Source organism: Onychomys torridus, chromosome X (assembly GCF_903995425.1).
Source record: "Onychomys torridus chromosome X, mOncTor1.1, whole genome shotgun sequence".
NCBI lineage: Eukaryota > Metazoa > Chordata > Mammalia > Rodentia > Cricetidae > Onychomys > Onychomys torridus.
This window is the reverse complement of record NC_050466.1, coordinates 118155756-118183359: the sequence shown is the minus strand read 5'-3', so window position 1 is coordinate 118183359 and position 27604 is coordinate 118155756. Positions and strand designations below refer to the sequence as shown.

Genomic DNA, 27604 nt, shown 5'->3' with positions numbered 1-27604 from the left:
ATGATAGAAGGACCTCCACATCAGAGCCAGAGACGCTGTCCCTGGAAGAAGGAAGCCTTCAGCTTGGCATCCAACTTGACAATCAGCATCAATGGGACAGGGGCTGGGATGAGTCGGGAAGTCACAGGTAGGACCATTAGTTTTCTCCTATATTGTGGGCTTCCTACTCTGCTCTTAACTCTCATTCTGGGAAAAGGACCTCCAACTCTTGTGAGGTAATGTGTCTAGATGGCTCTCCTCTGAACATACATTTCACTCCACCTTGATAATGTCTGTGGAGTAACTTGCTCTTTCCTTATACTTTCCTAATGATGCATCTCCTTAATTAGAGACTCCCTTCAAAAATGAGACCCAAATTATCTGCAACCCCCTAAAAATCCCACAATAATAGCTATGATAACCTTTCCTGGAAAAAAAATCAATGGTCCAGGCCTTAGAGGCTTGTCCATTAGCCCCCAAGCATGGGCTTTGGATGTGCCGGTACAGCAATCATAGCCATCCCATCCTTATGAAGATATAAATGACTCCTGCTTTGCCTTATTATAGACTGTACTTTTTACAGCCTGAAGCTCAAGTGTGAATTCATCTCCTAGCCAGCCAGGTAATTTCTTTGTTTTCTTTTTCTTATTTAATTAACATTTTTCGTTTATTTTACATACCTACCACAATTCCTCCCCTTCCCCCCACATCTACTCCCTCCCCATCCACTCCCTCTGTCTCCTTTATGAAAGGGGCAGCCCTCCCATGGGCTTGAACAAAGCATGGCACATCAAGTTGAGGCAGGACCAAACTTCTCCCATTGCTTCAAGGCTGGGCAAGGTAATCCAGCATAGGGAACAGGTTCCTAAAAGCCAGCTAAAGGCCAGGGACAGGTCCTGATATTACTGATCAGAGTCTTACAAAGAGACCAAGATACACAACTGTCACACACATGCAGAAGGCCTAGATAGGTCTCATGCAGGCTCCCTAGCTGTCAGCCCAGAGTCCATGAGCTCCCCTGAAACCAGGTCAGCAGTCTCAGTGAGTTCGCCCTTCGTGACCTTGACTCCCCCTCAGCTAGGTAATTTCTTTTTTTTCCATTAAACGAACATTTATTCAATGTCCATTTGGATTCTAAGCCTTGTTCTCAACATTGATGACGAATTGTCAATAATGAGATAGAGAAATTATCCTTTGGTAGCACACAGCCTAATGAAACCAATATCACTGGAGCAAGAATTGTATATTGCCCACTGCTCACCTTGTCTTAGACCAACACTAGACATTGGTTGGGTAGCAGTCCTTAGGACTGAAACATTCCATCCTGAAGGGAAGCTCCTTAAATCAGAAAGCCAGCAACTCCAATGGTTTCAACAAGTCCTTGAAACTGACCAGATTCACTAGGCCCCTCCCTCCCACAGTAAACTTCTGAGAGTCACTCTGAGACATGCCAAGTTGCCTGGGAGAAGCAGGAACCAGCCAAGGAGCCTAAAAGTATCTGAGACCCGCTGAGCTACCTGAGGAGGTATCAATCAACTGGGGCACCTGAAAAGGACATTCTGCAACCTGCAGGCTGAGCAGTGTGCTCCAGGGTCCCAGCTTCTGTGAGCTGTTACCGATGCTGGGGTGGGGTTTCGGTCATGTGGCTGCCTTGAGTTATCAATGCTCCTGTAAGTAATTCTTCACTCATATTCCTGTAAGTAACCTCAATAGAACTCATTGACTTTGGGAGTATCTGTACTTTGGTCTCTCATGGGCCTTCTTTGTGGGGTGAGTCGATGTGTATGTGTTGTGTGTCTCCCCTGGAAGACCTGTCACACAACATTGAAGTTATCCCTTGATTTCCCCATTAGATCTCTTCAAAGTGATCATGGCCCTTACTTTATTTAGCAGATGACTTAGCATTTGAATCTCTAGCAATTGTCAGCTTCAAAGTGTGGGCTCTTTCCTTGTGCTTGCTTTTGTTTCTGCCAAGCCTCTGCTTCTGCTTTCTTATACCAAGACAAACTATCTGGACCACTATGTCAATTTGCCTGTGTTACAACATCCCTCAACTGGAAACACTTTGTATCAACATACTTTTCTAGCTTCCATTTTCATTGCATTTCATTACAACATTTCTCTTTTTTAACTTATTTTTAATTGAAAATAACTTTTCATACAATATATTCTGATCATGTCCCATTTCCCACAACTCCTCCCAGATACTTGCTATCTCCACATTCACACAATCACACTTACTGTTTCTCTCTGCAAAATAAACAGGCAAACACAAAAGCAAACAAACCAGATTTTAAAATAACAAAGAGAAAGCCCAAGAAACAGACACAGACAATGGAGAAAATAATTTTCCCTTGCAAATGAATGCCCTCTTGAGATGGCTTCTTGGTTAGGAATGGGAGATCATGTCCACTTCCCACTCTCCACACTGGGACCCTGTCTGGCATGAAACTTTGCAGGCCCTGTGCAGGCTGCCCCAGCTTCTGTGAGTTCATATGAGCATCAGTTCTGTTTTTTTGATGTCATCCATCTCCTGGGGCTGGTACAATCTTAAAACTACCTCTTCCACATAGATACAAGAGCCTTGACAGGGAGGGTTGATGATGACATCCCAATTATTACTGGCAGTTTCAGATTCTCTCACACTCTGCACATTGACCAATTTAGGGGTCTCTGTATCTACTGCAATAGGAAGCTTATCTGATGGTGAATGAGCAAGGCTCTGATCTATGGGTATAGCAGAATGTCTTTAGGTGTCATTTAATTGCTACGTTCCTTTAGCAGAACAGTAGCATTTGGTTTTCCCCTTGGCCCATGTCCTATCTAGTCTCCAGTCCTTGGTCACTCAAGCAGTGTGAGGCATGGATAATATCTTGTGGAGTGGACATTAATTCTAATCAGAGAGTTGTTGGTTTCTCCCACAACCGTTGTGCCACTATTGCACCAACATATAATGCAAGCAGGTTACTGGTGTAGATTGCAGGGTTTAGAGATGGGTTGGTGGTTACTTTTGTTCCCTGACAGCATGCAGAGTACCCTCCAGTACCATGAACACTGACCAGTATGGGTGAAGGCTCTAGTTAGTCACATGTTCAATGTCTCTGTGTTCAATGAGATAATGTAAGTATTATCTTCTTCAATGGGGGCTTGTTATCAGATTGTGGAGAGCAATCAATAGCCTTGACAATAGCCTGGGTTGCTTTGCTTTCCCATGGAACCCCTTTGGTCAACAACTTAACTAGATGTAACCCATTCCTGGCACTGGAGGTTTCACTTGGTGAAAGATGACCAGTGGAGGCTTTACCTCTTCCATTACTTAGTGACTCCATGAAAATGTCTTATATATATATATATATATATATATATATATATATATATATATATACTTATATATACATATATATATATATAAATTTAAAAAAACTTGTAGGCTTCCATATAATACCTCAAATGACCATTAGTGCTAGTTTTCCCTCTTATACTCCAATTCATTCTGGTCCCCATTTAATCCTCCTGCTCCAATTGCATATCCTGTCTCTCCATAAATATGCAATCTATTTCCTTTTCCTTGGGATATTGGAAAGGTATCATTTGATCAATTTATATGTCATTTATATATTCCTGACAATTCTGATGAAGTTACACATTTCATCTCCATTACAAAACCACATTCAAAGCACAGGAGTCACTACCACCTTCAGTAAAAACCTTTGGAATTTTATCTCCAGATTCTCATGGAGGAAACTCATTATTCCCTTCATTGTGTTAGTGGTGATCATATTTTAGTCCTTGGAGCTTGCAGACTTAACTGTTGCCTTTATTTTATCTTCTTTTGTTTGCAACCAGTCAGTCCATCCTCAGGTGGTCTTGCAGAAACCTAAGTCCATCTGTCTCCATACACTTAGCTATTTTTCAAGGTCTGAAAGTGAGCAAGAGTGAAAGACACTTCTGGCAGAAATAGCAGATCAACTCATTGCCTAGCACCTGAGTGATTGTAGGGTCTTAACTATTTTAGAGAATTGTTAGGTCTATATTTCTGTATTAGAGCTAATTTGAAGTTATTTATGAAATTGCTCCCATATCATCAGCACCTTAAAAAACAAGGCACTGAAATGCTAGACTTGGATTTCCCCTAGGAAAAAAACTGAGGATATGATCTTAAAACTAAAATTGCATCATGCTCAGTTGAGTGTATAATTGTATGTGGCTACTGCATGTTTGTTTCTGGGTAGTCTTGAATGCATGAGTTTAATATGTTCTGTGTGTCCTGTTGATAACTCAACTGTTACTGTTGACACTAGCTCCTGAAGCTCAGAATTTACCTCTGTGCGTTCTGGCCGCTGAATCAATCTGGTTTGATAACAGAGATTCATATGTCATTTGAATGTGTAAATGATATTAAAGTTGTTGAGGGTTTTTGTTTTTTGTTTGTTTGTTTGTTTTATTGGGTTTTTTTTTTTTTTGGTTTTTCGAGACAGGGTTTCTCTGTGTAGTTTTGCGCCTTTCCTGGAACTCACTTTATAGACCAGCCTGGCCTCGAACTCACAGAGATCTGCCTGCCTCTGCCTCCTGAGTGATGGGATTAAAGGCGTGGGCCACCACCACCTGGCAAGGTTGTTTTATGATGTTCTACTTTATTAAAAACAGCTAAGGGGATTGGGTATGGTTAAAAATTTGACTGAGGTGATCACATGGTATGAATCAGCCAAAGAGATAACAGGTCTCAAAGGATACTTTTCTATTGGGATAAGATTTTTATATAATTCTTCTCCTGTCCTGAATGCAAGGGATATGAAAGACATGATTTAAAACAATGCAGGTTTAATGAGGTATTAAAACTGCTCCTCCATGCATTCATATACAAAAATGTATCTTGCTGGCTGCCAGACTTTGTAACATAGGAGTAATCCACTTGGTATTGATTTTAGTGACACTGAATTGTTTACACTGTTGAAACTTGCTGTTGCCTTATACGAATTATGGTTTGATCTATATCTTCATTCTTGAAATTAAAAAGGTACTTTAGTTGGGTATTACCAAAACACACAGTTGAGAGATCTTAAATTTCTTTAAAAGGAAATTTTAGAGTTTTACAGAAAGTTTAAGTAAACTGGATGTTTTTAAGAAACAGCTTTTAAAATGTTTAAATTTATTAGGCTATTGGATATTATAAAATTTATAACGTATTTTATTATAATGTCTTTGTTAATATATGATTATTGATAAATAGGCAAATAAAAACTAAAACTTAGGACCACAGATAAACATCAGAGACTGAGGTATTCATATCTTATGATGCAATAAAATTATGACCTATGCAGTCTAGTAAAAAAACAAAATCATACAACAAAAACTAACAACTTGGAAACCCTGGCTCTCAGAATGCTCTCCTTGCTTCAGGTCTATTCAAGCTAACAGAGACTGATTTAAAGATGTATGTCTACCATCCTTGTTGTTTGCTAGCATTGTTAAGCCATAGCTATGTTGGCCAACTGAGTCATACAAGGAACTGTTAGGGACTGTAATGGTACACTATATAAGGATCAGGGAAGTTCCCAGTCTCTTTGCAGACTATGTTTGTAAGTCTTATCTTGATACTAAAAGAGCTTCAATTCAGAAATTATTATTTTATTATAAACTGTTAAAGATGATTAAGACTTGAGATATTCAGAACTATACTAGATTTGTCAGAGATTTGCTAAATATGGCATTTAAAATATTTAAACTTATATGATAGACAGAGACTCTGACATCCTGGCAGTGACCCCCAAAGGCACCAAGAAGACAGTGGACCACTGGGCAAGACTACCCCAATGTCTTGTCTGCTGCCAAGGCTTGGACCAAATTGTAGACAATTAGAACACTGGAGAGTTAATTGCCTCACTTTGCCTAGACAAAGTAAGGTCAATCCCTCCCTTCCTCCTCCACAGAAAAGCCCCTCTTCTTCTGGGTATGGCAGCCAAGGCTGCTGTCCAGGTACCCTTACACCCAACACCCTGTAGACCACAGGATCCTGGGATAACTGTCTGGGTAAAGGATTGTGGATGAGTCTCTGTCATTCTGGTTGGTCCTTCTCAAATCTATGATCACAGTGACAGCTAGGCTGACTGTAGATTTGTCAGCTAGGTAACAGCACACAATAAGCCCCACCCCCCACCAAGGTTACAACCACCTTGGCAGTTCATTAGTTAGTTAAAGCTACTAGGTCTCTTGTTAATAAATACAAACAGGTTTGCCTTGCACACAGGCTTCATATTAAGGAGAAATAGATTGAGATGTAATTTTCCATAAAAGAGTATGGTTTGCAATGAATGTTCTCAGTAATAATTACTTGTGTCTCTAATAATTATGTGATTAGATGGAAAAAGGGTTTAAAGTCTGTGCAAGTCTTGAAGGTCTAAGAAAATAGTTTAAGATACATAAAAGTCTGAGGATATGAAAGCTTAAGTAAGTTCTGAGGGTCTCAGAAAATGATTTAAGATGTATAAATGCAAGTTGTAAATGTATAATTAAGCAATTTAAGGTATGTGAAAATGGGAACTGTTTCAGATTTCTGTCCCCTTTCTATGCTAGTGTTACACTAAGATTTTACAAGTTCAGAGTTTTAGCACTGATAAATGGAGTTCTGATAAACTGATAGAGCACTGACTACTCTATTCAGTCACCAGCTCCAGATTTTAAATTTCCTTTGGTTGTCTTGTAAGTATAGCGTTAAAGGTGCATACCATTGGGCTAAACCATATATAAAGATCTCTAGACATAGGAAAAATGTTCATGCTTCTTAATTCAAAACCATAGCCTTTGCTATGACTCCAAGGTGTAAATATGTTCCAGCTGTCTTACAGACACCTGCATGTCCCTGAGGAAAGAGTGTTGCTACTCCATTCACAAGTCTGGGCTGGTGGAGACCTGGTCAAGCCACTCTAGAAACTTGGGGAGGACGTTAGAAGGCGTAACCAACCCACTTCTTCTCTCTTACTCTGGTGGAAGTTCTCCATTTTTGTCTGGCTCAACCCTATTGTGGGACCAGTTATTCTCACTTGTCTATTATTTCCTTCTAGCGCCTTGCCTTCTTTGCTTCCTCCAGGAAAGGATTTGCAAGTTCTCCTGGATGGCAGTCAACTGAACACTTCTTCACCCACACCCGCTGCTGAGCACAAGGCCACCTTTCTCTCTCTCTCTCTCTCTCTCTCTCTCTCTCTCTCTCTCTCTCTGTCTCTGTCTCTCTCTCTCTCTCTCTCTCTCTCTCTCTATATATATATATATATATATATATATATATATATATATATATATATATATCTTTCTGTCTCCAACTCCTATTCCCTCTTTGGTAGCATCATGCCCTAATAATCAAGCATTCAAATATAGCTTATAGCCATATCATAATGCAGAAATGCATTAAATTCAACTTTAAAAGTCCCCATAGTCCATAATAGTTTAAACCCTGTAAAAGTGCAGTATGTAGATGATATTTTACTCTTTAGCCCATCCTTACAGGTTAGCCAAACTAACACCTCTGCTCTCCTAAATTTCTTATCCAGCCAGTGTTATAGTGTCTCACCTTCCAAAGTCCTGCTGTCCACTCCTCAGGTCACCTATTTGGGTCTAACCATTACCCCAAACCACAAGGCTAATACTGTTGATAGAAAGCCTCCCTCCAGTCTCTTGTAGTCCCCTCTACTAATCAGGAGATTCTGTCCCTTCTGGGAACAGTGGCTTCTTACAGTCTTGGGTTCTATCTGTTTCCCTCCTTGCTCACCCCTATATGAGGCAGCTCTGGGCGCCCTGCATGAACCCCTTTTTCATGCCATTACTAAACACTTCCAGGCTCTCTGTCAGGCCCCAGCACCTCCCAGACCTAACTCATCTCTTGTCCCTCTATGTAACAGAAAGAGAGGGATATGCTCTTGGAGCCCCAGGACACCAGCTGAGACCCTCCTTTGCACCTGTAGCATACCTGTCCAAAAAAAACTAGACCTTACCACTCAGGGGTGGGCACCTTGCATCTGTGCTTTAGCAGCTGCTGAGCTCCTTATTCGGGAGTCAAAGAAGCCAAACTTTGGGTCATCCTTCTCTCACCATAGCCTGTGTCATCCCATAAAGGCTTACAAACTTTACCTCCTTCCAGAGTTTTCTCTCCAAGTGGTGTTACTGGAAGATGCCACACTTACTTTCCAGACTTGCCCACCCCTTAATATTTCAAACCTCCTTCCTTGATCTAACGCTGACTATTCTCCATCTCATTCCTGCACTGAAACCTTAGAGGAAATATTTCCCCATCCTTCACACATACAGGAGAGCACATTGCCTCAGGCCACTTACACCTTGTACACAAATGGCAGCTCCTTTTTGCATGAGAGGACTTGTAAAGCGGGTTATGCCATAGTGTCAGATACTGAGATAAGAGAGGCACAGGAATTACCCACACACACCACTAACCAACAGGCTGAACTGATAGCTCTCACCCGTGCCTTCCAATTGGCACAGGGGCAATCCCTAAATGTTTATACAGACACCAAATATGATTTTCATATCCTCCTCTCCCATGCTGCTATCTGAAAAGAGCGTGGGCCCCTTACATCAAAGGGACGATCCATATCTAACTCAGACCTAATAGTGGCCATGCTAAAAGCCTCCCATCTACCCAAGGCTATAGGAATTGTCTACTGCCAGTCTCATCAGACCTATAGCTCCATCATCACTAAGGGAAATAACCAGGATGACCAGGCAGCTAGGAGAGCAGCTCTCCAGGATCCAGACTCACAACACCCACCACAGGGAATCCATACAGTACAACCCACATCCTCACAGGCAACCACTGATACTAGGCAAATTGTGTCCTATTTACATAAGCTCTTTCACCCTAATAGTCTTACTCTGTCTCAGTTCATAAAAGCCCATCTACATCCCACTTCTGAGGACTTACAGTTCTTAAGAACTATTACTGCCTCCTATGAAATTTGCCAAAAGTCAGATCCAAATGCCAAATATCAGAGCCAACCTTTTCCCACCAACCAGGCTAAAGATTCCCTTCCAGGGACTGACTGGCAGTTTGATTTTACCCATATGCATACCGTCAGATGAATTAAATATCTCCTCATGAGTCATTTTTTAATTGGGTGGAGGCATATCCTGTTTCCAATAATCCGGCTCACACAGTTACTGATCTCCTTCCCTGGGAAATTATTCCTCGGTTTGGGACTCCTGCTTCTCTCCAGTCTGATAATAGTCAGGCGTTTGCCTCCCCAATTTCCCAGACATGACCAAAGGCTCTTAATATTCCTTGGCATTTTCAAATTCCATACCATCCTCAGTCCTCAGGGAAGATGGAGCACACCAACCTGTCTTTAAAAGCAGTCTTAGTAAGATGCCACAGGAACTTCAACTTCACAGGGTAAAATTATTGCCTCTAGCTCTTTTCAGGCTCTGGGATCTTCTCAGGTAGCTCCTTTCTATCTTGCCATTCAAACTCATGTATGGGAGACCAGCTCTAACCCAGGCTTCCTATCCAAACCTTCACCTCTCCCTGATTACCAATTAAGTTCCCTACTCTATCATCTTTGTTCTCTCCTGTGGAACTTTGCAGACCATTCCTATCTCAGCCATGTGATAACCCACTGGATTCACCTGTCTCAACTGAAGCCTTTTATCTCACTTCCATCCCAGAAAAATCTCTCCTCATACACAGTGACACAGACAGGGCCCTGCTCTCTCAAGTAACAGAGGACACCAGTATCAACTGCCTTGTCACAAATTCTAGAAATTTAGAATGAGGTTTCACCCCACAAGTTGTTCCTACCTGGTTCCCTCTCCTGTCTCTACTAACCATATTCTGCTTCATCAGTTACCCTCCGTGTCTCTAATAATATATTCAAACTTCTAATTAATGACTATCTAATTGTTACAGGACAATAGAGCCAGAGGCCAAGGACCATCAAATCAGCCATTACCTCAGGCCTACCACTGACTAGCTCTTACATTTAAACTCAGCCCATTTCTGTTCATCTATATGTTGCCACATATTGTGTGGCTTTACCTGTTTGTCATTACATGCTGCTCTTTGGATGGCCGGCTGCCATCTCTTGACTCAGACTTCCTCTTCCCAGAATTCTCCCTGTCTGATTATCCCACCTATACTTCCAGCTTGGCTACTGGCCAATAAGCATTTTATTAAACCAGTGTACAAAAGCATTATCCCACAGCAGGACTGCACACAAATAAACTCACTGTAACTGTAAGAGTGCTTCTGAAAATGGATCACCACTCAGCTGATTACCTTACATTGTTGGTGGTACTACTAGTCCATGCCTGGCCTGCTGCTCTTCCACGGGTACTCAATAAACTATCCTTGCCATGCTGCTTAAAGAAGAAATAAAATAATTACAGACTATGCAATCAGCGAATGTACCATAAGCTAGTATGTATAATGGACTCCCCTAATCAAATCATAAATTTTCTGTTCTAGATCTCCACTGTTGCACATGGTGCTGTAATAAATGCAGAATTACATTTGAGAATGTTCGTAGGAATGAATGCTTCATCAATTCATACATTTATTTCTCTGTATCAAAGGAGCCCACATATCTTTTCCCATAATAGCTGGAGTAAATTTTACTCTCACTCAAATTATACTGGTTGTTCTAACACTTGTTATACTTAAACTGTTCTTAATAGCCACACTCCCAGTTGTAAAATGATTTTTCACAGATTCTAAGTTGAATTTCATTGTCAGTTATGCTGCTGTTTTCTATGTCTCTGCTTGTGAAACTATTGAAACTATTCAGAATTATGTTTTAAATACTTTTATTCAAATATTAATAACAACACTAATCACAAAAAGTATCTAGTATAAATAGCACATAGTCAGGAACTTATAGAGATAGGTAAAATGCAATTGAATATTAACCTATCAAAAGAAAACAAACACATCTATACTATATAAAATGTATTACTCTTAAAATACATTTTAGAAAATAAAATGTCAAAATCAAAAGACTAAGTGTTTTATGATACTGATTGTACTAAAAATAGTATCCATGAAAACCAAAGAAAAACTATTATCTTCAGTTGGCTAAAGGAAAAGCATTTTAATAATCAACACTAACCGTCACACTTCTTAACATAGAAATAATTTTACGAATGTGGTAGTTTTAATAAGAACAGCCCCAATAGGCTCATATATTTGAATGCTTAGTCACCAGGGAATGGAACTATTTGAAAAGATTAGAAGAATAAGGAGTTATGGTTTTGTTAGAGGAAATGTGTCCCTGGGAGTGGTCTATGAGGTTTCAAAAAACCCATGATAGGCCCAGGCTCTCTGCCTCGCTATCTGCACATCAGATGTAGCTCTCAACTACTTCTGCTTTGCTTGCTGCCATGCTCTCCATCATGAAGGTAATGGATGAAACCTCTGGAACTGTGAGCAAGTCCCTAGTTAAATAATTTCCTTTTTAGTTGCCTTGGTCATGGTTTTGCTTCAGAGAAATATATCAGTTACTACATACATATAAAACATCATATTATGGGGGCTAGATCGTTCAGTCAATAATTAACTTGCCACAAAAGCATGAAGACCCGAGTTAGAGTACACACACACACACACACACACACACACACACACACTCACTCACACAAAATGCCCGTTGTGCATGGCAGCCTATCTGTTATCCCAGTGCTTTGGAGGCAGAGATAGGGAACCTCCAGAGCCAACTGGCTAGGTAAGCTGTGGGTTGAAGTGAGGGACCATATTTTGATGAAATAATGAGGAGACCAATCTAGGAAGACACTTGGCATCAAACTCTAGCACACACACACACACAAATTCGAACATGATACACAATACAAAGATCACATACAAATTAAAACGCATTGTATTGTACGACAAATACACAAATTAAAACTTCTTAGTAATGAAAGTAAGGTTTTATTACAGAACTAATAAACAATATATTCTAGTAAGAAAACACTAAGAACAAGATAAATAATTTGAAAATTAGATGAAACATAACAGTTTTTTAAAGACACATACACACCCAAGAAAGAACAGAGATTTTTTATTGGCCTTGAAGCAATTAATATTAAATTAGTATTTGAAATTTTTTTAAATGCAATAATGATAATTCCCAGGTTCATAGTAATGAACTTGTAAATTCCAACAAAACTTAAAGATGAAATAAATCTAGTCTGCAGAACATTTTCAAATATATAAATGTGACCAGCTTCTTGTATGATACTAAACTCTCTGTGACAATGTAAGCAAAAGTGTCAAAAGAAAACATAGACCAGTATACTTGTACATATTTGTAAATATCCACAGGAAAACATTAATAAATCAAATCTATCAACACAAAATGTGTAACAGAGCATAAAAGGTGGTTGTTATCCAGTAACTCAACTTCCGAAAATGAGATCATTATGTTAATAATTTAACTATCTTAAGAAATTTAAGAAGAAAAACAAAATGACTGTGTCACCAGCCAGAAAAAAAGCAATTGATGAAAATAAGACAAATTTGCCAAAATTTTAGAATTGGGAGTAATTTTTATTTTCTGTGTTTTAAAATTTTTTAGATTCATGTTATGTATATGAGTATTTTGCCTGGTGATCATGGAGGTCAGAAGAAGGCTTTGGATTCTCTGGAACTGGAGTTACATATGATTATGAGACACGATAAGATCACTGCAAAATGAACCGGGGGTCCTTCACAAGAGCAGGAAGTGGTCTTAACCAGTAAGTCATCCCTCCAGCCCATTTTCTGTTTTTATTTGTTTGTTTGTTTGTTTGTTTGTTTATGTTTTCAAGACAATGTTTCTCTGTTTTGTATGTCCTGGTACTCACTCTATAGACCACTCTGGCCTTTAACTCACCGAGATCCACCTGCTTCTGCCTTTCGAGTGCTGGGATCAAAGGCCTGAGCCACCACCGCCCAGTCTGTTTTGTGTTTTTAAAGACCTGGTTGTGCTACTGTGTTCAGGCTCATCTCTGGCAGTCTTCTGCTTCTGCCTCCCAAATGCCACAACTATAGCTTTGTATCAGGGATAGTCCCACTACTATATACATCAGAGAACTAGGTACACTAATATAGGAGAGTGTTTTCTAACAAATGCATTTTTAATGTACAGTATCGCATTGCGCATGAATGTATTTTGGTTTTTTTGTTTTGTTTTGTTTTGTTTTGTTTTGTTTTGTTTGTTTGTTTGTTTGTTTTCACCATGTGCATGCAGTGCCCACAAAATCCAGAAGAGGGCATCTGTTCTTAATGGACACCTAAAGAGTGTGATGGATCTAGGTAAACTCCAAGTAGCGAAAGTCGTGAGCCATTTTGTGTATCCTTCCGACCTGGGGCCTTTAGACGAACAGCCAGGGCTCTGAACCACTGAACCATCTCTCCAGCAAGGGCCTGATTTTTAAGTGAAAGCTTCTGTTCTTTTGTCCACTCTATCTGACTTTTGGTCTGTGAGCTTGAGACCTGGCTTGGGAGAATCCTCCAGTCAGGCAGTGCTGAAGTCACACTCATATATATATAACTTTTAACCAAAAGAGACGCAGGCAAGTGTATAGACACCTAAACATGACTTGGGGCCTAGAGTCTCGTGACCGGAAGTGCGCAGAGGGAGTCGGGACCGAAGTCAGTTGACCCTAGGTAACCAATCGGAGTACAGCTGACCCAGCTAAGCCAGTTGGAGTCCTCCAGTTGCGGCACTAAATTAGGAAAGGAGCTGTCGGGGACCTCACAGGGCTATTCGAAGACCTCGCACTCTCGTCTGGAGATAAGCAGCTGCCTCGGCCGAGGTGGTGAAAAAGTTGGAAGATTCATCCCACTCTCCCACCAGGTAAATAAATGGCAGAAGTTTCTTTTTTAAAATTGGGGTTGGGGATTTAGCTCAGTGGTAGAGCACTTGCTTAGCAAGCGCAAGACCCTGGGTTCACTCCTCAGCTCTAAAAACAAAAACAAAACAAAAACATTGAACCTGTTATGGGATTAACCACCAATTTCACAACAATGTGGCATTGCTCTCTCGAGACTTCGGTTCCACTAATTTCGAGAAATCTGACTTTCTTGCTCATTACATTAGTTCCTGAGGTGTGAGTAGCTTCAACTGTGTGACCAGTTGCCTCGTATTCTCTTTCTAAAATTCTTCCCACATCCTTTAACTTCTTATTTAATGATTTGTGAGACTGGGAAGCCGTATTTGTCTCTATATCTGTGCATTTGGAAACTTTTTTTTTTATATACTGGCATAAATTTACTTTTTTTTATTAAGGACATTTTTGTTTAAGGACACAAACATAATTCCTAGGTCAACAAGAGGTGTACATTTTAAAACTGTCAAATAACTTTCAAAAATTAATCTATTTTAATTGGTAATATTTGTGTTTTAATTTTTGTTTTTGTTTTTGTTTTTTGAGACAGGGTTTCTCTGTGTAGCTTTGTGCCTTTCCTGGATCTCATGCTGTAGACCAGGCTGGCATTGAACTCACAAAGATCCACCTGCCTTTGCCTCCCCAGTGCTGGGATTAAAGGCGTGCGCTACCATTGCCTGGCTGGAACCTCTTTAAAAGCTTTCTCAGGCTTTATGTGGATGTATTCCACCCTTCTTCCTCCCAGCATTCTCAGTTTGGCTCTCTCAACTAACCCCATCCTGTTCAGTTATTGGCCAGTCAGCTTCTTTATTAACCAGTGAGAGTAATCCATATTCACAGTGTAAAGAAGGATTATTCCACAGCACATCCCTTAAAAAGAAGCAGGTTATCGTATAAAATGTGAATTACAACATTTTCAGTATGTATATCATGGTCCTTTGCTCCTGTTCCTTCTCAGTGTCCTCTCTTGTCCCTTGAGCCTCTTAAGCTAGTTCTTCTTTCCTTTACTCAGAGAGAACCTTTTCTACTTTCATTGCATATCTTTGTGTTTATATGAATATGTGTTCATATATTTAAGTCCAGGTTCTTCCTGTGAGAGCAAGTATGTAATATGTGTCTTCCTGAGACTGGATGATTTTGAGTAAACTGTTGATTTTCAGTGCCATGTATTTATCTACAGATGACATCATTTTGTTTCACTTCATCACTTGTTAATAATTTCATGTGTACACCTTATTTCTTGGATCCATTCATCTGTTGATGGAATTCTAGGCTGATTCCATTCCAAGGTTATTGTGAAAAGTAACATGAGAAACCTGAATGTGCAGGTATCTCTAGGATGTGTTCATTTAGATTGCTTTGGGTGATAAGTGTGAAAAGTAAGAGAGTTCTAGTTTTCATTTTTTCAAAATATTGTGTAAAGGTTTTTCCTAATTTCCCCAGGGTTTTATAAGAGTTCCTTTCCCTCACATCCTCACCAGCATTTGTCATTTAGCATATCAAAGTACTTTTGATTGTTGTTTTCTTATGGTTAAGGAAGTTAAACATTTATATTTTTAGCCATTTGTATTTCATAATTTGTAAATCTCTGTAAAATATATAGCTAGAAAATATTACCATTCTGTGGATTGTCACTATATTGTTGTTTCTGCTGCTGTGCAGAAGCTTTTTAACTTCATGCATTTTAATTTGTCAGTATTTGCTATTGTTTCCTGAGTGTGTTTTAAAGAGGCATTTCTGTGACTGTATCTTAAAATGTGTTTCTCATATCTTCTCATAGAAGTTTTAGTATGTCGAATCTTTCATTAGGAACATTGACCCATTTTGAATTGATTTTTGCAAAGAGAGACAGGGATGCAGTTTAATCTTTCTATATTTAGATGGCTAGTTTTACTAAACTACAAAACTACCTTTAAAAAGGGTTGTTAAAAACAGTTTTCTTTTCTCAAGTGGATGTTTTTGGCACTGTTTTCATCCAAAAATCAGGTGATTGTAGATATATGGTCTTATTTCAGGGTTATCTATTTCATTCCAGTTACTTACGCATCTCTTTTTGTTGCAATAACATGCTGTTTTTGTTTCTATTGCTCTATGATATAATTTGAAAGCAGCTAATATTTACTTGCTGGTTCCAGTATTTAGAAGGTCTTTTCCTCTTCTACTGCCTTCTTCAATTTCTTTCTTCACTGTTGTTAAATTAGATTGTTCCAGTCTTTCACTTCCTCATTTAGGTCTATTGATTGATACTTAGTTTTTGTAGCTATTGTTCATGGATTTGTTTTTCTGATTTATTTGTCAATGTCATGGTTATTGGCATATGGAAAAGCCACCAATGTTTGCACTTATTTTGTAGTACTGATTTTTTTTTTGCTGCTTTTATCAAATCTAATTATTTTCTATTGCAGTGTTTGGAGTATTTTAATTACAAGATTATAGCAAATTTTCTTAGGAATAATTGGAAATCTTCCTTTCATGTTTGTGTGTCATTTACCATTTTCTCTTGCCCTACTATAGTGGGGTAAGACTTCAATCAGTATATTGAATAAAATTGGAGAGGTTGGTCCATGTTTTCTTGTTCCTGCCTTAGAAAAAATGATTTCAGGTTTTCAAAGTTTAATATGATATTGAGTATAGATTTATTATGTAGAGATATTTTATGGTTTTATATATATACATATATATATGTGTATATATATATATATATATATATATATATATATATATATATTCCCTCTAGTCTTACATTATTCAGGGCTTTTCTTTCTTTTTGAGACAGGGTTTCTCTGTGTAGTTTTGTGCCTTTCCTGGAACTCGCTCTGTAGCTCAGAGCATTTCTGATAAAGGCCTGTTTTGCACTTGCAAGATAATGTGATCTCTGCCTCCAAAACTATTTACATGTGAAAAATCATTTCATATCTAATATAAACCCAATTGACCATGATGTTAAAATATATTATTAAATTCGCTTTATAATGACTTTATTGGAATAATCTATTAATAATGTTCATCACAGAAACTTCATTTTCAAAAAAATTTGTCTGAACTATGTTACTGAGCAAGGTATATTGTCCACTGGAGAAGACTGGCATTTTCTTTACATTTTATCAAGTAGTCTGGGGAGGATTTTTGAGGTCTAATTAAATGTTTATTTCATACATGTGTTTCTAGATATTCTTTGTTTGGGGGTGCTTTAATCTTATCGATTTTTATAGATGTTTAAAGTTATTTATGCCTTCTGTATCTAGGAAATTATCTATTTCTTCTAGATATCTGTGAATATAAGTTTTGAAATGTTCCTTAACATTTTTGGAATTTTAATGGTGATTCTTTGTAATGTCCATTTTTACTCTGTTTTTACTTATTTATATATTCATTCTCCTATTTAGTTCAACTATGGTGTTTGTCCCTATTTGAACGAAACCATCATTTTTCACTGATTATTTGTATTGTTTTTCCTCTTAGTACTGCTTTATTGCTGTGAATAGATATGACCAAGACTCTTAATTCAGGGCTTGCTTATAGTTTCAAAGTGTGAGTCCATGGCCATCATGATGGGGAGTGTGGCAGGCATGGTGCTGGAGTATTAGTTTACAGCTCTCATCTGATCTGAAAGTTGCAGGCAGAGAGAGATTGGGCCTGGCATGGGTTTTTGACACATCAAAACTCCATTGATACACCTTCTCCAACAAGGCCATACCTTCAAACAGTTCTACTTACTTGGAGACAGCATTTAAACATAGTAATTTATTGAGCCATTCTCCTATTTTTGAGACAGGGCTTATCTGTAGCCCTGGCTGTACTGGAACTTGAGATAGACCTGTGTCAGCCTGGGATTAAATGTGTGCTGCTCACAGAGACAGAAGCCACAAAGAACAATGGGTCTCAGGTTGCAACTAGTGTCTGTTTAGCCTATATAGTGAGTTCAGATGGTATCTGTGTTCCCCAAGTTTAAGAGTAGTCAAGGTTGGTAAGAAAGTGAAAATGTCCTAGGAGAAGGGTTGGAGCCACCAGAGGGCAGGGATCCTAGAAGCCCTCCTGGGTTTCCACTCCAAAATGTTAGGACAAAAAAGGAACAAAAGGCATGAAAGAGACCCAAGTCTGCTCTCCACAGATGAAACTGTTTATTAGCACAGCAGCAGAGGGCAGCGACTTTCCCATGGGAATGGAACTTGTGTGAAGGGGAAGGAGCAGGTCAGGGCTCCTATAGGAGTGGGCAGGGGCCTGAATATAGGGAAGTTGATAGAACTGCAGAGGATACATGTGACCTCCTTCTTTTGAAACTTGTTGTTCAAGCAAAGCAGGCTGTAGGTGGAGTTTTCCTCTCTCACAGCCACTATCAATCACACTGTGGCTTATATTCATTATAAATTCTCCGTCAATAGTTCAAGCGTATTACTATCTCTCACAACTTAAATTAACACATTTCTTTTTTTTTTTCCCCAGAGCTGAGGACCAAACCCAGGGAAGCGCTCTACTACTGAGCTAAATCTCCAAACCCCCTCTTTTTTTTTTTTGAAAGTCAACTTGTAGCTCTCTTTTCAGAGCTGCTTTCCTATTGGTTTTTTTTTTTTTTTTTTTAAGCTGAGGATCAATCCCAGGGCCTTGCACTTGCTAGGGGAGTGCTCTACCACTGAGCTAAATCCCCAACCCTAAATAGAAACATTACTTCTTTTTTGTTTTTTTTTGAGACAGGGTTTCTCTGTGTAGCTTTAAGCCTTTCCTGGATCTTGCTCTGTAGCCCAGGCTGGCCTGGAACTCACAGAGATCTGCCTGCCTCTGCCTAGCGAGTGCTGGGATTAAAGGGATGTGCCACCACCGCCCAGCAAATTAACCCACTTCTATTAATCTACATTCTGCCATGTGGCTTTTACCTTTATCCCATTTTGTGTGCCCGACTCATTCTGCATCTGACTGGCAAATCCTCCTAGTCTGGTTTTCCCTCCTAACCTCCTCCTGCCCAGCTATGGGCTGCTGAGCTCTTTATTAGCCAGTGAGATAGTACATATTCATAGTATACAAAAAGATTGTTCCAAAGGAGGCTATCTTGAGAACTGTCTCAACAAAGAATTCTCGCTGAGATATCAGTTTGGCTGACTGATAATAGTTCAACAATGACATCAAGACAGTCTCAGCAGGACTTTTGGTTTTCTGCTACCAGGGCATTCTATCAGAAACTATTGCCAAGTCAAACCTTATATTAATGTAAGTCATGGATGAGCCCAGGTTTTAGTCCAGGTAAACAGAAGAACTTGGTACCATAAGCCAAATGGTTCATTTTTTTTCAAGGAAGACACAAGTATTTGGGGGTTGTGGAATCTTGCTCAGTTGATAAGGAAAGCCAATGATGTAGTAAATAACTGGAAGGAGTGGGAAGATCCATCTAGTAAGTGTGGTGATATATTGTGTACCCTAATAAATTTGCCTGAAGATCAGAGATCAGAACAAGCCTCTAGATTAAACTTAGAAGCCAGGCAGTGGTGGCACACACCTTTAGTCCCAGTACTTGGGAGTCACACACCTTTAATCCTAGCACTAGGAAAGTTATGACAGGAAATGATATGAGTGGACAGAGAAAGACACTGGTTTTGGTTTTTGTCCAGTCTTTGTTTTGTTCCAGTATTTCCTCACCATGGCCCCTTTCCTCCTCTTTTTTGGAGTAGTAGTGTATATTTTCTACCACTAACTGCTAGAAGTCTGTAATTGTATTTTTATTCTGATTTTACAGGGTTTACAGTTAAGAGATCACCTTGAGTCTCAGAAGAAACTGGGCTCTGGACGTGTAAACAGTCATGTGACTGAAAGACTGTGGGGACATTTGAAGTTGGACTGAGTGCATTTTGCATTATGATATGGCTACAGGCCTATGGGGGCCGGGGAGTAGACTGTAGTGGTTTAAATGAGAAGGGTCCCCATAGGCTCAAGTGTTTGAATGTTTCACTCCTAATTGGTGAACTATTTAGGAAGGATTAGGGGTTGTGGCCTTCTTGGAGAAAGTGTCACTGGGATGTGGGTTTTGTGGTTTCAAAAGCCAATTCCAGGCCCATTCTCACTTTCTCTCTTCCTGCCTGCAGATCAGGAAGTAAGCTCTCAGATACTGCTCCAACACCATGCCTGCCTGCCTGTCACCGTACTCCTCACCTTGATGGCCATGGACTAAGCCTCTGAAACTGTTAAGCAAACCTCTAATTAAAACGTTTTCTCTTACATTTTTCCTTGCTCATGGTTTCCATTCATAGCAGTAGAAAAAATAACTTACAACAATGGGCTTAAAGCTATGTATGACTGTTGATTGCTTTCTCTGTTGGCAGCTTTCATAGCACCATTGAATACTGTAAGTTCCTTCTTCCCATAAGAATCTAGCTTATATTAATTTAACAAAAATTAACCAGCACAATGTCTAAATCTATTTTCTATAGTGCATTATATCTGTGTTGTTAACTGTCAATTTTATGTTTGGATTGATTATCTACTGAAAAGGTTTGAGTATTGTCATTACTGAGTAGCTAGGTATTGTTTTATGATATTGGAAATACCAAAATTCAGTGCTTACTTATTTATTGTAATGTTAGCATATTGATGGGTTATCCCAAATATTTATTGGTTGTCTATGTATTCTTAATAATGTTGTGGCTTGAAATCTACTTGATCAGAAATGAGCATATAACTAGACTTGGTTTTTTCCCTGCTTCGAAGAGCTTGGTATATTGACATCAGTCCTTTTTGTTTTCAGATTTTACTTATATTTGATGAATATATTCATTCTCCTCAAGCACCAAACATCTAGGCTTATCTGTAATGCAGTCAGCTAGTTTATATCTTTAGATTCAATAGTTAGGACCATTGTAATTAAGATTAATATTAAGAGAATTTCTTCATACAGGGAATTTTTTGGTTGATTTCATGGTTTGTTCAAACATTAATTGGCTTGTTATTTCCCCTTCCTTGCAATAGGCACAACTGTTTACTGAATTGTAGGTTTTTCTATAATCTTCATCTTTTTTTGTTTTGTTTTGTTTTGTTTTTGTTTTTCAAGACAGGGTTTATCTGTGTAGCTTTGCACCTTTCCTGGAACTCACTTAGCCCACTCTGGCCTCCAACTCACAGAGATCTGCCTGGCTCTTAATCTTCATCTTTTACTATCATGAGATCGATTATTTTCTGTGTTCTCACAGTTAACACTGTATTATTCCTCCTCTCTATGAAGAATTCCTTTAAATGTATTTCTGTGACGCTGGCTTGGTAGCAACTGCTTGCTGTAGTTTGTGGGAAATGTTTATTCCCGACTTAGGGGATAAGTGCTGGATATAATAATCTCACTTGACATTTATTTACTGTAATGCTTAAAACACATCGTTTGCTATTTTTTGTGGCTTTTGGGGTTTCTGTTCAAGAAGTCTGGTGTTATTCTGATTGGTTGTCACTTGTAAGTGACATGGATGTTTCTTTGCAGCTTTTAATGTTATGTCTTCATTCTTTAGTCTTAGCATACTATCCATGTTCTATAGCAGTACAGTTTACTTCTGATACATCTTAGAGATGTTATATCTGTTTGGAGTCCAAATGCCTCTAGTGCTTAAAATTTACTTGTTTTCTGTAGAATGAGGAAATTGTGTGCTTTAATTTCTGTGACTGTTTTCTGTGTCTTAAGATTTTATCTCCCCTCATTTTTCTACCTGTAGATATAATTTTTCTTGTAGTCATACTCCAGAATTCTGTGCTTAAGATTACTTATTTTTTCTTTCCTCATTTATAATTATGATATTTCCTTCAGTTTTTTTTAAATCTTATTTTAAAATTTTGATTAATGTAGCTTATTAGTGAAACTTCCTATAGATTTTTATTGAGGGAATGGAGTTTTTCATTTTCAGAATTTCTGTTTGGTATTTTTCAAATTCCTTATGACTTTCTGATCTATATTGCTGACCTATACATATACATTCTGAGTTTGATTTCATCACTTCATTCATATGTATGAAAGTCCTTGAACTTTCTTTCAAGTATACTTTCAAACTGTTTGTCCAGCATTTTAAACACTTCCTTAATTTTTTGGATATGGCATTTGAGGAGATATTTTCATTTGCTTTACTTTTTCATATTTCTTATGTTTTTGTGTTATCATCTCTATACCACATTGGATGAATATGTGTTCAAGTTTCCCTTTCTCATAGGTTACATACCATCTATGGAGGGCTCAGTCTCAAGTCCCAAAAAGAAAAAAGAAAAGGAACCACTGTAGTAGCCAAACTACATATAGAAATATACTCAGAAAGTATTAAAGTCAACTAGTGTGCCACTGCACCTAGGAATCAGATACTCACAGAAATAATGTTCAGTCAACTATTAAACTAAAACTCAGTTTGGGTAAAAGTGGGACTAATTGTACTCAGTGGCTGTGAGAAAGAGCACATGTAGTTGGGAAGAGTTTAAAGGTGGAAATGGACATGGGAGGGTATATGGGCAGGACTGGGATTGTATACTAATAGAATACATTGTATGCATGTGTGACAGTTTCAAATAATTAATTAAAATGTTCTATATAATAATAATAAATGAATAAAGTAAATGAAGAGAGAGAAGGAGAAGGAAATAGAGCGCTGAGATTTGTGCTGCAATGTTGGTCTTAGTGTGTTCATTTTTCGCCCAACAGTAGACCATCTGTGAGAGGGAGGAGGCTGCTGCACCCTGAGACCTTTGTGGACCTGCAACTCAGGATTCTCCATTTCACCAGCATTGAACCACACAGAAGGTAAGTGGCTGCAGGTGAATTATAGAAATTCTCTAGGAAGTTTCCATTTTCTTGGTATTGTGTCAGGAGTCTCTTCTCAAGTGTCTTCCTTCACTCTTATTAGCTATTCTTGTGTGTTCTTTCACATATGAACTTTAGATCATGCTGTCGAACTCAGTAAAATGTAGGTATTTTTGAAATTGAAATAAATTTATACATAGGAATAACTTAGGAAGAACTTTTTTAATGTTGAGTTTGTTAGGGAAAAAATCAAATTTAAATAGCATTGCTCCACAACCTTTATAATGGAATCTGGAGTCCTTATTCAATCATATCAGACACATCCACAACTGAATTTTGAACCAAAATACTGGAATATTCACAGATAATCCTAGGAACGGAACATGGTGACCTTGTAATAGAGCACAAACTGCAAACTCTTGAATTATATTTCACTAACATTTGTAACAGTGTGTGAAATCAGCTGCTTTGTATCATGAGACTGCCCAGGCCCTTTCTTTCAAGACTGTTTGACTTTTTTTTCACACAAAATAAAGTTCTTGACAAATAGGGTGTACTTAAACTTTCTTACAACTTGAGCTATGACAGAAGACCATCATTTTAAGAAACTGGGGCATATTTTTAGGACTGCATGAAGGATGTGTCCCTGAGATTGAAATCCTGTAAGCCTCAAGAAAATGTACCATTTCTTTGTTCTTAAGTATGATAATTTTATCTTAATCATCAAGTCATTTATCCAAGGACAATGCCATAATGTGTGTGAGATTCTGTAGGAAAGTACCATATTAGGTAGGTGATGAGCAACATTAATTTTGTTTTCTTATGGTTTTAATGTTTTTGCTTGGAATTTTTCTTTATTTGGCTTATTCATATTGTTTTAGAAGCTGTCTAATTTAATCATGCTGTTCTCTGTTTATCAGTGTTGTGTAGGTCTTTCAGAGGGTTTGTTGTTGTTCCTGAAGTGGAAGAAAAGCATAGGAGCTTTCTGACTCTTCCATGTGTTACAAGATTCTTAACCCCCCCTCATTTTGATTCTTTTCCCATCATTAACAAATGTTCTTGAATGTTTCTCCTAACCACATCAATGTATTCTTCCCACAGTCTGTGTCTTTTAAGATTGCAGTTTTAAACTAACCTCCATATCAATTATTTGATATGCCTTTGATATTCATTGTTTATAACACATATTCATAATACATCCTGATGAGACTCATTGTGATGTGTTCATACCAACCTCTAGCATACATGAATTGTATCCCACTGTGCTTTGCCACCCCATCCTGGCACTGATCCCAGACACCAAAAGTCAGTACTCCATTATCAGACTATTTCTTACTTTCCACATGTGAGACAACATACAGCATTGAAGGGAACAGTTTTAAAGTCTTTGTCCTAAATTGTACCACAGTCTCTTGATCTTATGTTTTCTTTTTCATCTTTAGGCTTAATTCATGACTAGATTATCAAAATAAGCTTAAGGGCAACTTAAAGTTTTCTTAACCATCTTCCTTCGTGTCTGTCTTGTGCAGTTTTGGTGTCTTTGTCTGTCACAAATACAGTGATAGGAGTGAGACAAATCAAGGGCTAGAATGTCATTCTTTTTCTCTTTAATCACAATTAATTTGGTGTTTTAATATTTTCTATTCCACTTTTTTGTAGATTTATATTTTTCTTCATCATAGCTTATATACTATTGAGGGAAAATACTGAAGTCATGTAGCTAAGTGACAAAATTTGTTTTCTGCTTTTTACAACCTATTTCTTTTTTGGGCGGCTGGGTTTTTTGTAGACAGGGTTTCTTTTTGTACCTTTGGAGCCTATCCTGGAACTGTCTCTGTAGAACAGGCTGGCTATGAACTCAGAGATCCACCTGCCTCTGCTCCCGACTGCAGTGATTAAAGGCATATTCCATCACCACTCACCTTTTCTAATAGTGTTTTATCACATACATCCTATATATACATGCAATGGGGAATAGTAATACACACACACACACACACACACACACACACACACACACACCTTTATACACTCACAAGACAATTTCTGATCTGTGTCTAGAGTAGATGTTTCTAAGTGTTGGCTATCTGGTTCATTTATTTTTTTTAAATTTCTACTTTGCTGGTGCTGGTTGTGAAGAAGAGACTGTGTATATTTTCCCAGAACTTCTAAATATTTCTCTTTCTGATTCAGGTTCACAAAGATGGATACTCTGTTGGATCTCGCTATACAGAGTCTGCTGAGAAATGAGTCTGTAGCAATCCAAGCTCTGCAGGATATGCCAAGAGTCTTTTTTGTTCCCCTGTTCATTGCTGCCTTCGAGGGTGGGCATAAGAATATATTGAGTGAGATGGTGAAAGTGTGGCCCTTTCACTGTCTCCATATTGGGTCATTAACTGTACAGAAGCCTCAACATGAACTCCTGAAAGCCATGATTGAGAATTTTCCAGTGCGTCCTTCAAAGAACTCTGCTTCTAGGTAAGATTGCATAAGAGAAACCTGGAAAGACAGAGGAGGTTGTACTACAGCCTGCTACTCTCCCAGAAGGAGTAACAAGTAAATGCTGAAGAATTATGTGTGAGGCTGTTGCCCGCAAACTTGGTAACACATTAGAGACAGATTGTATTCAATGTTAATTATGAAATTTGTTACTGATTATATTCAATGTTCATTATGAAATCTGTTACTGGGGTTTTATTGATGGGTGTTCATAACAGTTGTTACATAAGAGAAAGACAGGAGCTTTAAGACTGGAGGGAGTCTAAGGTGTGTAAAGGACTGGGGGGAGGAGGCTGAAATTTCATGGGAAACATTTATTGATAGTTAATACAAGGAGTGTCAGCTGTGATAAAATAATTAGTTCCTAGATGTCATTGTTGATTCTACTCGGTTTCGTTATTTTTCTCAGGTATTCTATCTCCTCTTACCCCTACAGGTTACCCAAACTGAGGATCCTAGATTTAAGGCAAGACAACGGCTATAAGACCACATGTCATGATGTCAGAATCAAAGAACCTTTCTGTTTTCATTCTTGTGCTTTTTCTGACAGCTCTATCCTGAAAATAGAAGGGCAGAATCATTTTGTAAATTCAGAGCCCATGATTCAGTTCCCCAGGCCTGTAGAGTTACTAGTGGACCTTTCCCTAGATGGCTCCTTAGTGGAAAAAGAATTTTTGGTTTTGCTTATAAGTAAAATTATGGAGAGTTTAGGGTCTTTGCGCATATGCTGTCAAGATTTGCAAGTTGATAAACTGTGTAACAGCATATGCACCCTGAATTTTCTTGATCTCAACTGTGTTGTTCAGTTGTCAATTCATAGGGGTTCACTGAGTGATATCACCAATGTCCTGTCTCAGATGGACCACCTAGAGAGCCTCAGTCTGTCTAAAGTCACTTTTAGATCTCTGAGTGGGAAAGTCTTTAAAAATTTCCTCGGTCACTTGCGGCGTATGAACTACCTTAAGGAAGTCAGCTTGTCTTCATTCTGTCTCACAGGGCATCTGGACAGAGTGCTGAGGTAAGAGTTTGGGGTAGGGCCCTGGGTTTCCTGAGAGCCTGTTGAGACAGCAAAGAAAACATTCTTGGGTGTTCCTAAACTCCTGAAAAGCTTTTGTGTTTCCCTCTTTGTCGCTTATGGGAATTTGAAAGTGGAGAAAGAGGGGTTGGGAATTTAGCTCATTGGTAGAGTGCTTGCTTATCAAGCACAAGGCCCTAGGTTCGGTGCTCAGCTCCAGGAAAAAAATAAAAATAAAAATAAATAAATAAATAAAGTGGAGAAAGAATTATAAAAATTAAGCAGCCAGCAATATACAGACAAGTGCAGACATTAAAGGTGAAAAATACTAGCCTTCTAGGTATGAAGAGGAAGAGGGATTGAGATGGGGAAGATGTTTTCCTATAGCGTTGATGCACCTAATCACAGATGCCCATAGTTCACAATGTCAGATCACTTTACTGATATGTGATCTCCAAGGCATAGGCCCTGAAAGTAGAGGTTGGTATTTAGGGACTGACCAAAGGGAATTTTCAGTTTCCTGCTCTTTCTGATCCCTCCCCACTAAAGGTGAACTGCAATCTATAATGGATAATGTTGTATATCAACTGCTTTCAGTTTTTTATCCTAATATTTCTTAAAATCATCTATTATAATACACTACTCACATTCTTAAGATTAAAAGAAATTGTATCACAGTGTTGAAAACAAAATTTTCAGCCAGATATGGTGGCAAGGGATTTTAATCTCAGCACTCTGGAGGCAAAGACAAGCAGATTCTCTGAGTTCAAGGCCAGTATATTCTCCATAGTGTGTTCCAGAATAGCCAGGACTACACAGTAAGATGCTGTCTAAAAAAAATTCTGAGTCACAAAATTAAGTGAACTAAAGCTCACATTAATACCCAATTACAATGCATGTTAAAAGTAGTTTTTTCTAGATATAAAGGTGTAGTTTTCCTCAATCAGTCTTCATTCTTCAGAAGATTTGTTTTTTCTCCCTACAGAGTCCTGCCACCTGGACTGCATTTCTTGTGTCTGCCCTTCTGTGATCTTTCGTACAGAGACTTCAGATTTATGGCCCAGAGCTCTCAGGTCTCCCGCCTAAAGCTGTTGAATCTTAGCAACAACCCAATGTGTTGGAATGATTTTGAGCCTTTTCAAACTCGTCTGGTAATTTTCTCTGGTACTCTTCGACATCTAGAGATAAATCATGGCCTTATAAATGATACTGCAATCTCTGTCCTTATCCCTGCCCTGACTCGTTGTACTCAACTCCGTGTCCTGTGCTTTGCTTCTAACCCCATCACAATGCCTATGCTTGTGACTATGGTGAATAATTTAACACCCTTGAAGAAACTAAAATACGTGATTTATCCCATCCCTGTACATTGCTATGCAGTATGGCCTTTTCAGGGCAGTATAGACCGAAGGAAGCTTGCTCTTGTACAACTACAACTGAAGGTGATGCTAGAGCTTGCAGAGAGGGCTGACATGACCTGGATCACTTACTTAGAATAA

At 38.6% G+C, this 27604-nt stretch overlaps 1 protein-coding gene across 1 annotated transcript; it reads left to right on the top strand.

Annotated features, from left to right (window-relative positions):
- LOC118574785 (leucine-rich repeat-containing protein 14-like) lies at nucleotides 1–27604 on the top strand. The gene is made up of 6 exons (XM_036175665.1): nucleotides 1–127; nucleotides 13693–13814; nucleotides 22470–22591; nucleotides 24785–25069; nucleotides 25527–26108; nucleotides 27091–27604. Exons 1-6 carry the CDS (start codon nucleotides 1–3, stop codon nucleotides 27602–27604), a joined length of 1752 nt encoding a protein of 583 aa, XP_036031558.1.